The 17,346-nt window shown below is 38.0% G+C and overlaps 1 protein-coding gene across 1 annotated transcript; it reads left to right on the top strand.

Annotated features, from left to right (window-relative positions):
* Nucleotides 1-1,286: 1,286 nt before the first annotated feature.
* Nucleotides 1,287-14,981, top strand: LOC102075623 (uncharacterized). Its single transcript, XM_005464756.4, has 25 exons — nt 1,287-1,353; nt 2,706-2,766; nt 4,497-4,880; nt 4,966-5,253; nt 5,327-5,626; nt 6,386-6,763; nt 7,290-7,577; nt 7,672-7,971; nt 8,311-8,688; nt 9,004-9,291; nt 9,379-9,672; nt 10,404-10,433; nt 10,542-10,880; nt 10,972-11,268; nt 11,364-11,478; nt 11,610-11,657; nt 12,084-12,110; nt 12,287-12,331; nt 12,412-12,438; nt 12,524-12,568; nt 13,805-13,831; nt 13,947-13,985; nt 14,074-14,136; nt 14,238-14,271; nt 14,609-14,981. The coding sequence occupies exons 1-25, from the start codon at nt 1,321-1,323 to the stop codon at nt 14,630-14,632; spliced, it is 4,152 nt and encodes a 1,383-aa protein (XP_005464813.3). The 5' UTR covers nt 1,287-1,320; the 3' UTR covers nt 14,633-14,981.
* The last annotated feature ends 2,365 nt before the right edge of the window (nt 14,982-17,346 follow it).

Here is a 17,346-nt window from a genome sequence, read left to right on the forward strand (position 1 = left end):
CTGGAGGTAGTTCAGCTGGCACCAGTCCACAAAGTCCTGAGTCAGTCCTCTGTACTCCTTGTCGTCCCCATCAGTGATGAGGCCGACTATTACAGAGTCATCAGAGAACTTCTGCAGGAAGCACTGGGTGGAGTTGTGGGAGAAGTCTGCAGTGTAGATGGTGAAGAGGAACGGAGTGCACATAGAATGTGCACATAGAAGGGAGCATAGAGGAAATTAATAAACAACACTCGGCTGAGACAAGAGACATTGAATTTTCACTGAAAGTGAAAATGTCAAAGAATTCAATTCAATTCAATTCAATTCAATTTTATTTATATAGCGCCAAATCACAACAAAAGTCGCCTCAAGGCGCTTTATATTGTACAGTAGATAGCACAATAATAAATACAGAGAAAAACCCAACAATCATATGACCCCCTATGAGCAAGCACTTTGGCGACAGTGGGAAGGAAAAACTCCCTTTTAACAGGAAGAAACCTCCGGCAGAACCAGGCTCAGGGAGGGGCGGCCATCTGCTGCTTGAATGAATCAAGCAGCCTAACAGAGGAGTGAATGTTAAAATTAGAATCAAATCTTAGTGATTAAAATGCAGATTGTACCAACTATGGACATGCTGTACAATCTACCCACCCATTTACAAACTAAGTTAAGCTAAACTAAACAGCAGCTGGCTCCAGTACTATATTTGTCTAACAGTTATGTTGGTATTTAATTTTTTTTTTTTTGTCTTACTCTGGGCAGTGTGATGACAATATAACTAACCAACGTAAGGTTCACCCACCCCACCCCACCACAACAACAAACACCACCACCACCACCATGCATCTGCACAAAGAAAACAAAACTGACTCCTAAAAATTCATGATCTCTCTCAGTTCCTTCAGTGCAAGCATAAAATTAGCCACTTCCTCCAACAATTATGAGAAGTTCCTCTACTTCCTCAAGAAGTTGGACTTACAAGTTTCACAAAGACAAGTCATACTTATCACACTGATGAGGGTAACTTATCAAAGACAAAGTTTTTCTTTTTACATTTCATGACCTTTTCCAACACTTCCCCGCACACAGTTCAAACCCATTCATATATATTAATGTATATATGTTTAATGTAACTGTAGTTTATTCAGTTATGCTTTTTAAAATTAAATGCTTTCGAAATGATGTTATTTTGTGAAAAAAAATACCCAAAAGTGCAATAGATTATTCAACCTGACACGCACCATTGGGTTTTAGAGCTTTGCCCCCCCTTGTGGGTGGAAAATCATACCCTCCGCCCACACTGTGTGGTTAAAAAGCTGCATTTTTAGTTTTACTTGTATGAAAACGCTTAATGACTATTCCTCTGTGGAGGTAAGTAAATTAAAGAACTTTTTTTTCTTTTTGCTGAAATAATGTCAACAGACTTTTTTATTAGAAAAAATTTGTTCACAAAAAGATTACAATTTTGCATTATCCACTTCCCCACATTTTACAAATGTAAGGGGGGGGGGGGAAAGTAATGTAAAGAAAAGTTTATTTCCCATAGGATTGTTTATATATATAAATAAGTATATATAAGTATATAATATATATAGTTATATATTTATGTATTTAAACTGTCTAGAGAAGTTTTTGTAATTGGAAATATTTTTCATAAGCCTCTGGGTATTATATAATCTCTAAACATTTTGCATCTTGTACCACTCTAGCATTGTTTAGTCTTTTGCCAGTATTTTCAAACTTAGTTTTCCATGAGTAATTAACTAAGTAAGTAACATTTAAGCATTTAAGCATTTAGGCATTATTAATGATCTCTGAATGACTTTTTTTTCGGGGTGAAAACCTGTTCTGGTTGAATAGTCTTTCAGTAAGAAAATGGGTTGGGTGCTGACTATATCGATAGTGCTTTCCAACTATTACCCTCTTAAAGCCTATTAAAACTTTAAACCTTTTTTTTGTTTAAGTGACCCTAGAAAACAATGCTGTACCTACTCCAGTCTGGAAACAGTCTATAACATTACCATTTATATATTACTCGAAGACACTATACCCTGATGCTTCAAACAGTAGTAGGGATGGGGCCATAATACAATAGCTGTTGATCCCTTAATTTTATATTAAACTTAATTTTGGTAAATCAAGTCATGGCGAAGATCAAGGTCATACCAAATGTAAAAATCAGTAAAGCCTAGACCTTGCAACATCTTATGGATTGTCTTCAAATATAACAAGAAATACTAAGCCTAGGGGGTCATGTTTACCTGCGTTGGCCAAGTATTTGATCTTCATCTTCAATGTTAGTCCCCAAGGTCAAAGTTGACCTTGAAAATTTTTTTTCAAGAAACCATATCAAGTAATATATCACATGAAAGAACATGGAGAGAGCTGCACAACACACGTTTTATTTTTCCAATAAGATGCCCTACGATTTCACAAAGACAACATAACAGACTGAGGCATCATATTGTAATAAAAACATAAAATGTCAAGGTTTTAGTATAGCCCTTACCCTTTAGGGGGAGTTGTCCTCTCTGAGTGCTCGTGTTTATGTGTTTGTTGTTGTTGGTCTTTTTATTGATTGACTCTATTGTCTCAACTTTAGAATTATGCGTCAAATGGCCCATTGAATGGCACAACTTTAGAATTTGTGATTTTTTTTGCTTTTAGTTGTACACTGAATAAAAATAAGATGATAATTTGGTAATTCCATATATTTATTTCAGGAATGTTATACCATTAACAAGATGTCTGGGTCTGGACCATTTTTCCTGTGCTTCTGTCTAGGTATGGTAATTTCCATATATATATATATATATATATATATGTATATATGTATATGTGTGTGTGTGTGTGTGTGTGTGTGTGCTATACAGTGGCTTGCAAAAGTATTCGGCCCCCTTGAACTTTTCCACATTTTGTCACATTACAGCCACAAACATGAATCAATTTTATTGGAATTCCACGTGAAAGACCAATACAAAGTGGTGTACACGTGAGAAGTGGAATGAAAATCATACATGATTCCAAACATTTTTTACAAATAAATAACTGCAAAGTGGGGTGTGCGTAATTATTCAGCCCCCTGAGTCAATATTTTGTAGAACCACCTTTTGCTGCAATTACAGCTGCCAGTCTTTTAGGGTATGTCTCTACCAGCTTTGCACATCTAGAGACTGAAATTCTTTCCCATTCTTCTTTGCAAAACAGCTCCAGCTCAGTCAGATTAGATGGACAGCGTTTGTGAACAGCAGTTTTCAGATCTTGCCACAGATTCTCGATTGGATTTAGATCTGGACTTTGACTGGGCCATTCTAACACATGGATATGTTTTGTTGTAAATCATTCCATTGTTGCCCTGGCTTTATGTTTAGGGTTGTTGTCCTGCTGGAAGGTGAACCTGCGCCCCAGTCTCAAGTCTTTTGCAGACTCCAAGAGGTTTTCTTCCAAGATTGCCCTGTATTTGGCTCCATCCATCTTCCCATCAACTCTGACCAGCTTCCCTGTCCCTGCTGAAGAGAAGCACCCCCAGAGCATGATGCTGCCACCACCATATTTGACAGTGGGGATGGTGTGTTCAGAGTGATGTGCAGTGTTAGTTTTCCCCCACACATAGCGTTTTGCATTTTGGCCAAAAAGTTCCATTTTGGTCTCATCTGACCAGAGCACCTTCTTCCACATGTTTGCTGTGTCCCCCACATGGCTTGTGGCAAACTGCAAACGGGACTTCTTATGGTTTTCTTTTAACAATGGCTTTCTTCTTGCCACTCTTCCATAAAGGCCAACTTTGTGCAGTGCACGACTAATAGTTGTCCTATGGACAGATTCCCCCACCTGAGCTGTAGATCTCTGCAGCTCGTCCAGAGTCACCATGGGCCTCTTGGCTGCATTTCTGATCAGCGCTCTCCTTGTTTGGCCTGTGAGTTTAGGTGGACGGCCTTGTCTTGGTAGGTTTACAGTTGTGCCATACTCCTTCCATTTCTGAATGATCGCTTGAACAGTGCTCCATGGGATGTTCAAGGCTTGGGAAATCTTTTTGTAGCCTAAGCCTGCTTTAAATTTCTCAATAACTTTATCCCTGACCTGTCTGGTGTGTTCTTTGGACTTCATGGTGTTGCTGCTCCCACTATTCTCTTAGACAACCTCTGAGGCCGTCACAGAGCAGCTGTATTTGTACTGACATTAGATTACACACAGGTGCACTCTATTTAGTCATTAGCACTCATCAGGCAATGTCTATGGGCAACTGACTGCACTCAGACAAAAGGGGGCAAAATAATTATGTACACCCCACTTTGCAATTATTTATTTGGAAAAAATGTTTGGAATCATGTATGATTTTCATTCTACTTCTCACGTGTACACCACTTTGTGTTGGTCTTTCACGTGGAATTCCAATAAAATTGGCTCATGGGTGTGGCTGTAATGTGACAAAATGTGGAAAAGTTCAAGGGGCCGAATACTTTTGCAAGCCACTGTATTTTAATTTCTCTCATTGTGCCATGATTCTCTTGCAGCATATATTTTGTGCAGCTCCAGTGCTTGGGAGGTAAAAATGCCAAGAAATATCAAAGGATTGTTGGGTTCCTGCCTTGTTATCCCTTGCAGTTATGATTACTATCAGTATCCACCTAAAAGACCAGATCGTGTAGTGTGGTATCAATATGTGAGCAGAGGATATCCAATAGTATCTGACAACTGGAACAGGAATGATGTGCTGGACATATTTAAAGGAAGAACAAGTGTATATACTTCTTCACACCATCGGACATGTAGTCTGTTGATTAAACGAGTGACCTTGGCTGATCACAGTCAGAAGCTTTATCCCTGGGTGGATCCGGAAAATGTTGGATGGAGAACCTACCCTTTCTATGACACAACTGTAACAGTTGAAGTAGTAGGTAGGTAAATAATTTAAGCTTTCACTATAAATTGATCATTATGTTGTTGTATGATTATGTAATTCTTCACATTTTGTTATTTAAGGCACAGCAGATCCACCGGTTATTGAGATCTTTGGAAACAAGGTGGTTGGGCAGTCTGTAACAGTGCAATGCAGTGTTTACCACACTTGTCCCACTTATCCCCCAAGTCTGAGGCTCAACATCCCACTGCGAAACGAACGTCTAACTCATAGTCCTCTATCTGATGGAAGATCTAAAACTATGCTGACAACCACTCTGTTCATAGAGAAAGAATATCAAACTGTGGAGTGCTATGTCCAACACCGTGGTGGTCGCTCTGCATCAGCATCTAAAACCTTAACCTCACAATGTATGTAGTGAAAGTAAATTGCATTTTATCCTACGCCATCTTTGATATTTAACCATTTTTAATTGTATCCCAGGCTCCATTTCAGGGCTGACTGTCAGCTCTGCATCATATGAATTTCTGGAGGGAGATCAAAGTACAGTAACCTGCACTGTTTCATACACATGCTATCGAAATATTCCAACTCTGAAATGGAATTATGGTAATATGCCAGCCTCTTCTGATACTAGCAAGTTATCAGGGGGTGCTCAGTGGAGGACTGTCTCCACACTGACATTTACAGCATCAGCTAATGACAATGGAAGATCGCTGATATGCTATGCACGTTTCCCTGGAGGTCAGACAAAAGAAGCAAGCGTCACGCTACGGGTAAAGCGTAAGTACAAATATTTATCTAAATGTAACATCTAACAATACACCTAAAACTCTTAAAACATTTATAGGATTGTCCTGCATTTGTATTCTCTCACAAACTACATCTGCAATAAAAATGATTTTACCTAATCATAGTTTATGTACATGCTTTTGAAATGTACTTTAATACTACTACTACTACTACTACTTATAATAATAATAATAATAATAATAATAATAATAATAATAATAACAATAATAATAATAATAATAATAATAATAATAATAATAATAATAGGCTGATGACCAAGTTTTCCAGTGGTACCAGCGCCCATTATCAGCAATTAGCCATTTTTTTATCCATTTATGAATACTTGAATCATATCTCAGAAATATGAAGACTAACAGAGGACTTGCATCGATCATGATACCAGACCTGATGCAGAGACTGATTTTTTAGATTTTACAAATACAAGTCATGGAGGCTAATATTGTTCTCTGTCTTTGAGATCTATGAAAAGAAACTTCCATCATGTTTAGATTAACTCAGGACGCCGTCACTCCACAATTATGGGCACTTGAGTTTGAGAATGCAATAAGTCAAGAATGAAGTCATCTGGCTCAAGTTCACAGGACAACTTTTGAAAAATCATGCACTGTTTTAAAATTTATACCATACGTGCATCTACTAGGGGGCAGTGGGGTAGCACCGGTGGCTGCCAATATTTATTTATTTTTTGTTAAGATCAAAAGTGCTTCAAAAGTATCTTCTCTTTTGCAGGAAACATACTGAATCTGGGTTGGTCCTTCACGGCTCCAGCCACCATAACTGGGTTGAAAGGGTCATGTCTCATCATTCCATGTAAATTTTTGTACAAAAACTCTCAGCCTAATAACCTTAAGGTTATATGGTACTTGTATCAGAGGAATAAATACCCAGCTGTATTCAACCAAGGAGAGAGTGTTATTAGTAAGTTTCATGGTCGAACAAGCTTGACTGGATCAGTGACTGAGAAGAACTGTAGTCTTAAGATTGAAAGGCTGGACATGTCACACAACCGTGACCGACTTTATCCATGGATGGATAAGAACCCCATTGATTCTTACCGCACTATTGATCATACATTTTTTGATAGCTCTACAGAACTTATTGTTTCAGGTAAGCATTCATTAATTTCCTCAATTCAACCTCAATTCCCAGGATAGACATCTAAGTTACTACAGAAAGTAACCCTTACCAAGACAAACTGATTCCTCTCTGATTTAAAAAAAAATTTCAAAAAAAATGTATAATGCAACAAGCTTAAGGCCTCATGGCAAAAGCTTCTCTAGTTTGAAAAAGATCTTTTTTTAAATTACTTATTTATATTTTAGTTTTGTGCATGTATAACTTGCAATGATTTGCCTCTGCATCTAACTTGTAGTTAGAACCTTGAGTTATTTCCGGCACAGTGTTGTCTAAACCCAATAAATGCATTTAAATAACACTTCAAACTACAATACTTATATCAAAACATTAAGAGAGACATAAAATAATGTGGAGAAATATTTATTTTCAGCGATCACATTATTTTTCTTTCCTATCACTTTTAACTACATTTGTTTAATTGCAGTTATTAATTTGTGCAAATGACTCAGAAGTTGCTGTGTCACGATAGCTCTCAATTTTTGCTTTGAATTAACAGAACATGCACCAGAACCACAGCTGAGCATTATTGGTATCCTCAAAGTGGGAGAGCAGGGCACTGTGTCCTGCAGTGTGCGGCATACATGTTTCTCTGCTCCCCCAACCCTAACCCTAAAGGATTTACCTGGAACAAACCAGAACATGGACACTCTGGTATCTGAAGGGATTTGGGAAAGGAAAATTATTCGAACTTGGACAGTAAAAGAAGAGCACGAGAGTGTAAGTTGTGCTGTTAACTACCCTGCAGGTCAGAGTGCCGAAAAGTCGATTCCACTGACTGCTGAATGTGAGTACCATGTGATGTATTTGATGTGCAATATATTCCATGTACTGAATTTAATGTGACATAAAAACTGTAACATTTTCCATTTATATCTCAGGCTCCATTTCTCCATTGAATATTAGCTCTACATCAGATGAATTTCTTGAAGGGTATGATAGCAAAGTAACATGCACTGCCTTATACACATGCCGCAAGAATACACCAACTCTCACATGGAACTATGGCAGTGTGGCAGCATCTGCTAATACAGAAAAGGTACCGGGGGAGACTCAGTGGAGGACTGTCTCCATGCTGTCATTTAAATCTTCACCCAGTGACAACGGGAGATCTGTTACCTGCTTTGCAAAATTCAAGGGGGGGCAAACACAAGAAGTGAGCATCAGCCTGCGGGTAAAAAGTAAGTGCAGATAGTAATTATCTTCATTTAACAGCTCAGCCAGACAGATGAAAAGTTATTAGAGTAGATATATACCAGAAAAAAAATGAATGTTGTTTGTGTGGTAGGAATGACCCCGACTCAGCAGTGTGATTGCAAAGTCTTTATTTACAGTGTGCTTTTCAGCAATTTTGTTCTTTTGTGAAAAGCTTCTCAGTTCCTCATCACATTGCAGCTTATTCATCTTGCTGTTTCTGCTCCTCTTCTCTTTCTTCTCTGGCCATGGCGGCTGTGTCTATGTCTGTTAAGATTTTTTTTTTAAGATTAAATGTTGCTTCAAAAGTATCTTCTCTTTTGCAGGAAACATACTCAATCGAGGTTGGTCTTTCAATGCTCCAAGCACCATAATTGGATTGAAGGGCTCATGTCTCATCATTCCATGCAAATTCTCCTACAAAAACTCCCAGCCTAATGACCTTCAAGTGATGTGGTACTTGTACCAAATCAATGGATTTCCAGCTGTATTCAACCAAGGAGGGAGTGTTATTAGTAAGTTTGATGGTCGAACAAGCTTGATTGGTTCAGTGGTGGAGCAGAACTGTAGTCTTAAGATTGAAAGGCTGGAGATGTCCCACAACCATGACCGACTTTATCCATGGATAGATAAGAACTCCATTACTTCCTACCACACCGTAGGTCACTCATTTTATGATGGATCTACTGAACTTAGTGTTTCAGGTAAGTGTCACTGAATTCCCATTTACAGTCACTTCAACTTAAATCCAAAAAATGATTACAGAAAGCTTGAGTCAGGACTTCACTTGTCACTACATTCAGTCATTTATAATTTATTTTGTTGTTTTGGTGCCTTTCTATATAAAAAACAAACTAACAAATGTGCAGTAAAATATTTAGCATAACAGAGTAAACAATGAATTTAATTCCCACAAACTGGCTGTTAAAAAATACAATTATGTAAACATTTTTATTTCTGGAACATAGAACTCAGAAGTTACTGTATCACTATGGCTCTTAAATATTTCTTATTCACAGAACATGCACCAGAACCAGAGCTAAATATTATTGGTACTCCCAGAGTGGGAGAGCAGGGCACTGTGTCCTGCAGTGTGCGCCACGCATGTATTTCTGCTCCCCCAACTGTAACCCTAAATGGTATACCTGGAAAAGACCAGATCACGGACACACTGGTATCTGATGGGATTTGGGAAAGGACAGTAGAACGATTTTGGGAAGTAAAAGAAGAGCACCAGAGTGTGACTTGTACTGTTAGCTACTCTGGGGGTCAGAAAGCCACCAAGGAAATTCCACTCAACGTTGAATGTAAGTTTAATGGGAGGTTTTATTTGAATTAAACAACAATTGCTATCAATTGTTATCATTAAGCTTCACTCTAACTTTTTTGCTCAGGTCCATTTCAGGAAATCACTATGAATGAACCACCAGGGGAGTTAACAGAGGGCATGGCGAAGAATGTCACTTGCTCTGTGATCTTTAAGTGCAGGAAAAACACACCAAGTGTCATCTGGAACTACAACAACATGCAAAGTTCATTAAACACCAAAATGACTCCCAACAATACATACACTATAGTGTCAAATCTGACTTTTATTCCCTCCCTAAGTGATGATGGTAAACTTTTGACTTGCACTGCTCAGTTTATTAGTGGAGAGTTCTCAACGTCTGCAACTCTTACTGTAAAACGTGAGTTCCTACATGTCGCCCTCCTGATCGTTTGATACTTTACAAAATATACCTATTAGCTTTCTGTTGGAAAACTGATTTTGTTAGATTAGTAAAAAAAATAAAAAAATAAAGCCAGCCGCCAGTTAGCTCAGGTTAGCACATACACAAGAAGAAGAGGAAGCCATTAGCTTGACTAGAGTTAAAGCTAGCGTGTTTGATTTGGGCATTATATATGAACATATAGCTGAGTGATAAGCTGGAAGTCACTGAGAAGGGAAAAGAGGGAGAAATACAAAACTTTTAGATAATGTATTCAGAAAGACATTTTGCATTAAAGTGCCAGATCTGCAATAGATGGGCAAGTTGTCCAGGGTGTACCCCACTTTTCACCCTATGACATCAGAGACAGGCTGCAATACCTCTAGGAGTGTAAACTGGATCAGCAGAAGAAAACTGAAGGATTGCTAGATGGATGAAAAGTGCCACAAAACATTTGTAAAGAGAAAACTAAAAAGAAAAGTATAAAACCTGCCTCCATCTAGATTTAAAAGATTGTCTCCATTATTGTCCAGGGACCAACAATTTTTATAACACTTTTCAACTCTTATAACTGTTTTTATAAATCTGAACCAATAGGCTTATGGCTTTAACCTTACACATGAGACCTACTTTCATCTAACTTTCCAAAAAAACAAAAATACTCGAACAGATGTTGAATTGTTATTAATTGTTTTTTATCATTTTCCCAGAATATGAGAGAGATCCATTTGAAAATTACAGTAAGTGCACTTCTCAGCACTCTGGAACTCTTTTTGTTTTCATCATGTCACATCTCAAGAGGATTAATTTAAACCAGCATCTAACATTAGTTTTTTTTCCCATTACAGCAGCCTCTGCTTTGCCTGCCGACGTCCCTTTAAGATTTAGTGCCTTGACTCGCTCCTGTGTGGTGATTCCCTGCAGTTTCCAGTACAAAGAGGATGAACCGATGACCCGTGGCATCTGGTCCAAAAAAAAAGGAGACATTATCTTCCATAATGGCCAAAGCTATGTAATTGACCATTTTAAGGGCCGAACCAAAATGTTAGGAAATCTAAATGAGGGAAACTGCTCACTGGAGATTGATGACATCAAGCCCTTTGACAACGGACCCTTCTGTTTCTATGCACAGAAAGAACATGAGACACATACATTCAACAACAGCTGTGTATTTATTATCATGAAAGGTTTGGAGTCCCACTATAGATCACTGAAATGTGACAAACACATTGCTTTCTAAGTATCAAGTATAATCTTCTTTGTGTTTGTCATGCTCAGCTTCTCCAGAAAAACCAGTGATGACCCCCGTTCCAGAAGAAGTTGATGCTGGTTCAACTATAACTGTTTCATGTTCTGTTACACACACATGTTCATCACATCCTCCGGTGTTCTCATGGAGTGTCTCTCACCTCACCAGTGAGGTCTCACACATCATGATGTCACGAGGCACCTGGCAGACAACTTCCACAATCACTTTTATTGTTACTGAAGGAGATGGAGTCAGAAACCTCACCTGTAACGCTATCTTTTGGCGTAACAGGCAACAAGCCCACACAGTCAGCTTAAATGTGAAGGGTTAGCAGACACACTTTATCTATATTCTGTATGTTATGCAAGTATTTCAACTGTTGAATTGTGTTTATTAACCTCAAATGTATCTACATCACCAGGATCACTGACGTACAGGTTTAAAAGTGCTGCTCCAGTGGCCTTTCCAGTCTCATTTGTAGCTCTCATCATAATCACCTTAGCTGCAGTGTTTGCAGTCTTCATCTGGAGGAAAAGGTTGAGGAAATATAACATTAATTTATATCATATCATATTTCTGATATTCATTGCAGCTGTCTGTGTAACGATGTTACAATGTGTTGACTCTGAAGTGGAAAATGTTTTTCTTCTCCTCCAACCAAATATAGGAAACACACAGATGAATCACTGAAACCACCACCTCGACCAGAAAAAAGGTACGTTATTTTAACATAAAAAGTGAATAATAATCACATAATTCAGTCATGAGTCAAGACCTGGAGTTCACATTTTAAAGATGTTCTAAAATGATTCAAAAGAATCTAAAAGCATCCAGAGCCTGCTTCAACAACATATCCATATTAATTAAATGCAAATAACTTTTATCAGTCATATCATATCTGACACAGAAGAATGAAGTTGAGATGGTTGAATGAGCTGCATGAGCAACATGATAAAAAAAAGTTGGTGGTTGCAATTGTTGTTTTAAACACCTGATGTCTATAAATGTGATGTTTGAGCTAATATTTGTAAAAGCATGTGTGAAAAATGTTGTTGCTAATTTGTTAATAACTGTTATTTCTTTCTTTTTTAATGTCTCCACCAAAACAACCCTGTAAATATTTCTCCCTGTAATTTCACAGAAGATCATTTTGGGATAGATTATCCAGGTAACCATTTTTAAGGATTCCTTTGTGACTGTTCTCTTCATTGTATCATGTAATGAAATAAAGTGACTCATGTGATTTATTGTGCATAGACGGTGCCTTATTTCTGAAAGTAAGGCATAGACGGTACCTTGCATTTTTTTAAAAACTGACTCCTAATTGTCTCACAAAACATTTAGGAGATACCCAGATGACAGAGACAGACCACCAAGGCCAGAAAAAAGGTATATCATCAGTGTTTGTTTTGCAAACTGAAGAAATACAGTAAAACAAACCAACTAACAATGCTTTGCTTTCAAAATAGGAGGTCCATTTGGAGTCGATTTTCCCGGTAAGGAAAACAAAAAAAAGCCTTCGTTTGTAACCCTGATATGAATGCTTAACTGGAAATATCCTGTTGATTGTACTCTTAATAGAAAAGAAGAGGATCGCATGGCATGGCAACAGGAGAGGAAGCCCAGGTGCTGTTGGATTTCAATTTTACAATTTTTTACTCTTACAGTTGTTTCTCCTTCTTTTTCTTAAGTAAAACTGCAGAAATGTCCCTAAAGACTTATATGGCCTCTAACCACCTGCATTGAAATTCATGTAAAACTGAGGTTATTGAACACGGCCCTAAAAATTTTAGAAATATTGTACCTAATCAGATGCTTAATCTGGATGGCATTATGTTGACATTCAGTAACACTGTGAGGAACCTTGGAGTTGTTTTGACCAGGTTTTTGACCTTTCAATGTGCATATTAAAAAATTTGTAGGACAACTTTATTGTATTTACCTAATATCTCTTAAATTAGAAACATTCTGTCTCAGATGCTGAAAAACTAATTCATACATATTTTAGTTTTAGGATGGACTACTGTAATTCATTGCAATTGGGCTCCCTGAAAAGCCTTCAGTTGATCCAAAATCAAGAGACTAGAAAGAGAGGGCATATTTCTCCCCTGTTGGCCTCTTTTCATCACCTCCCTGTTAATTCCAGAATTAAACTTAAACTCCTTCTCATGACATACACGGTCTTGAAGAATTAGGCTCCATCTTATCTGAAAAACCTCAGAGCACTTTGCTCTCAGACTGTGGGCTTACTTGTGGTACCTAGTATATTTTAAAGTAGAATGAGAGGCAGAGTCTTCAGCTTTCAGGCCCCTCTTCTGTGAAATCAGCTCCCAGTTTGAATTAAGAAGACACTCTTCCTACTTTTAAGATTAGGCTTAAAACTTTCCTTTTGAATAAAGCATTTTGTTAGAGTGGGATTAGATGACCCTGAATCCTTCCCTAATTAAGCTGCAACAGGTCAATAGAACTTTTTTTTTCATTGAACTTTTTTCACTCACTATATGTTTATATGCCACACTATATTTAATTATTAGTTATTATTAATCTCTGGCTCTCTTCCACAATGTGTCATTTATCCTGTTGCCCAACCTGTTGCAGCAGATGGCTGCCCCTCCCTGAGCCTAGTTCTGCCAGCTGTTTCTTCCTGTTAAAAGAGAGTTTTTCTTTTTCCTCTGTTGCCAAGTGCTTGCTCTATTTTAGGTCTTTACTGTACAGTGTAAAGTGCCTAGAAGCAACTGTTCCTGTGATTTTGCACTGTTTAAATAATAACTGAATTGAAGTGACTTGAAATGAATTGAAATCTTTCCTTTTCCTTGTCTTCTTCTTCGTCTTCTTCTTATTATTATTATTTTCATTCTATAGGCAGTCATTTTGGAGCCGATTTTCAAGGTAGTATTTGTAGTCTTCTTGTTTGTTTTTATATCATTTTTTAAATTTCCCTATATAAAAGAAATATACATACACACATTAAGTAATGTTTAAAGAATGTTTATCCATTCTGCAGACGCCAAGACCGCACTGCGAACATCAGTGTTGGATATAGGTAAGTATTCATAGCAGTACGACAACCGCCATAATGTGACAGTAAAAACAGTCATAAACTAACATGTTATTTTCTTCAACGCCCATAGTAAAAACAGCAGCAATGTAACCTGTGGAGCTGAGTCCAAACCACGCTGTCCATCCCCGAAGGAGTGAGTTATATTCATGCACTGTGTCTTTAAATGACATACCAGAGTGTTTTATTTCTTTATGTTTGAACAATCTGCGTCTATTTCTATGTTGTTTGATACAGTAACAGGAGACGACCATCCCCTTTCAACCCTGAGGTTAGTGGTATTGCAGTGAATGACAAAATCCAAATCAACCAAATTTAAGACTTTTTTCATTAAATAAGATCACAACATCCAGACTGATTCCATCACAGATTATTACTTAATCTGTTAAAAATGTTATATTTTCTCTAAAGTAATTTATTTTGTTATGCTTGATAACCATGCCAAGGTTGGTGTAAGAAACTTGAATTATTTATATGGATGAACTTTTTTGAATTTATTTAAAGTTAATTTAGTTTGTTTTGTTGTGTTCGGAAAAAAACAAAAAGCTAAATATTTAAGAATCATTTTAGATTAAACCTGAATACATTTTTACTCAAAACTCTTGCAGAATCAACTGTACGGCAACTTTTGACTTCTTCAAAGACGTCCCAGGGACATCTTAATCTTTCAGGCTGATGTCTCACAAGTCTCCTGTTTCAAAGGTTATCATCTAGCTGAACAGCCATTATCAACTGCAAAGACACCCGAGGTGGCTTCTGTTATGAATACATGCTAATGCAAACTGTACTGCTGATGTCGATGTATGATATGTGGGGGAAAGTACTTAATGATACTGCAGGATTTAATGTTTTTATAGTTTAACTTTCACTTGGCTTTCTTTAAATTTCATTTAATTCGGTCAATTACAAAATGATGTAGTAACTTGCTTTGCTTAATACATGATAAACAGCAATAAAGATGTTTTTTCTGACGTTGCCTCAGTTATTTGTGCTGTTGAGTATTTTATTTTTGAAATTGCTCAGTTTCCAACTACTGTCTCACAGTCACTGTGAAAAAGAAAACGAAAAACTGAGAGTTCACATTTTAAGGCAGGCAAGAATAACAAACGTACTTTCATTCATTGTACGTCACTCAGTTTGATCCCAAATAGACGAGGCTACTAAAATTATTGCATAGTAATCTATCTTTGGGTAAAAATACATTCTGAAAAAAATACATTTAATAAAACATATATTTACAAAACATGATTCACAATGAGTCATAAATGTTTTATGAGAGGTGTGTTATAATTCAAAGATGCTCTACAAAAACACAAATACATGTAGATTTGTTGGAGGGATACCTTGTATGATATGCTGTATGATCTCTGGTACAACCTATGACAACTACTACTAGACGGGGGTATTTTGGTATTTTGAAATAAGCTTTGACATGAAAGAATTCTGAATAGAAGTACCAGTACCAAATAATTTTTAGCAACAAACTAAATCAGTCTGACAAAAAGCCCGTCTGTCAGCGTTTTACTAAGGAAACTGACAAGTAACTATTCATACAGTTATATTTAACATTCTTGAAGCAAATGATTTATCAGTACTAAGTTATTCTGTGCAGGGGGTTGTGACAAAAAAACAGACTCGTCTTCTTGGATCAGAATTCATCATTCGTGAAAGTCCCTACAAAATTGGAACATATCAAATCTTCAGAAAATTGTACATCACGGAAAGTGGCCCATTTTTTATATAAAATCCATCTGGATGAAGATTGGTGACATCCTTCTGGATGTAAATCCATTTGTTAGGACAGCCTTATAATTTTGTTCATGGGTGAAGCAAGATGGCGCCGGTGTGTGTGGCTGCTCGTCTGTCACTGCCAACTTTGTTCCTGTTTACATTATTTCTAACTTTTGTCATCCACGAAACAAAGTCTCTACTGAGGTATGATTGCCAGAAACTACTGGACCTCCAACCTGTGGTCCAAAATATTGTGTCGTTTTGAGCTGGTGGGCAGCAACCCCTGCCCCCAGTTGTATCGGCAATCCCAGGTTACCTGTACCGGGTTCCCACGTTACCTTCTCTGCAAAGGCGTCATTGTCGCCGGGGTAAATGAAGCGGTCGGCTGGTGAAGCTAAAGGTTTATCTAAGGAATTGTTCTGCTGTTTTCTGACCAGCGCATGGATCATTTCCAAGATTGTTTGTGTCTCGGCGTTTCCTGGATCCCGTTGATCCCTGTTTGGTGCCTGTGGTCGGCTTTGATGATGATGCTCCTCGGCCTTGCTGCCCATGCCCTCCCAGGCTAAACCTCTGCTGTCAACATCATCGAAACCTGAGATCGCTGTGTCGGGTTTCTCGACTTGAACCGGTGCTCCAGCTCCAGCTCCTGCCAGGATTGCCCTGGTGAACGCCAGATCACTTTTAAACAAAACTTTTATTCTTCGGGACTTTTTCAGTTCCCGTGATCTGGATTTTCTGTGTGTGACTGAGACGTGGCTGAGTTTAGTGAGTCCAGTGCTCTATCTGAACTTTTACCAATGGATTGTGCTATTTTAATTCGCCACGGACGTCAGGCAGAGGTGGAGGCACAGTGACTGTTTACAAAAAGGATTGCAAATGTAAGCAGTGTTTTCTACAGCCTTCATTCTCCAGCTTCGAACTTACCTCATTTTAGGTGAGTCGCACAAACCCGGTTTTCTGTGCTGTCATTTATTGTCCCCCGAAATACAATAAGAACTTCATAAATGACTTCTCTGTTTTTTTTATTGTTGGAGATTATGCCCAACTAATAGTGTTGTTATTGTTGGAGATTTTAATATACATGTATGTTGTCCTGATAAGCCACTGGTAAATGACTTTTCTTTTAGCCTGGTACAGTCCGTGCCTGGCCGTGCACATGAGCATGGACCATTGACTGTAGAACACATGGACGACGCGACAGCACCCCCAAAATGAAGCCACAACGTCTCTATCGCCCCCTGGTGTCTGGCTGCAGTATAGGTCATAAACCCCGCCTCCTCCATGTTAGCGGATGGGACTGGGGTCTGACTAAAATAAATTTATTCTCCTCAGATAATTTTTTTCCACAGATTCTTTCTTTTGTTATCAATAGTTCTCATCACGCTGATTGATGTCCAAGGGGTCTCCGTTCCCATAAGTTTGATTCTAATTCCTACCGCTGTGATGTTAAATTGGGGTGAAACGTCATCATAACAGCTTTGACTGGCAGCTGCAGTCACGGAGAAACTTGCGTATCTCTGTTCGGGAATAGCAGATAGAGAGTAGGCTCTGAGACGAGGGCCAGCGTTTACGCTACGAAAACACGACCGAGTGTTTTAACCTGACAGCCTGAGGT

The sequence above is a fragment of the Oreochromis niloticus genome, linkage group LG11 (genome assembly GCF_001858045.2).
Source record: "Oreochromis niloticus isolate F11D_XX linkage group LG11, O_niloticus_UMD_NMBU, whole genome shotgun sequence".
Classification (NCBI taxonomy): Eukaryota; Metazoa; Chordata; class Actinopteri; order Cichliformes; family Cichlidae; genus Oreochromis; species Oreochromis niloticus.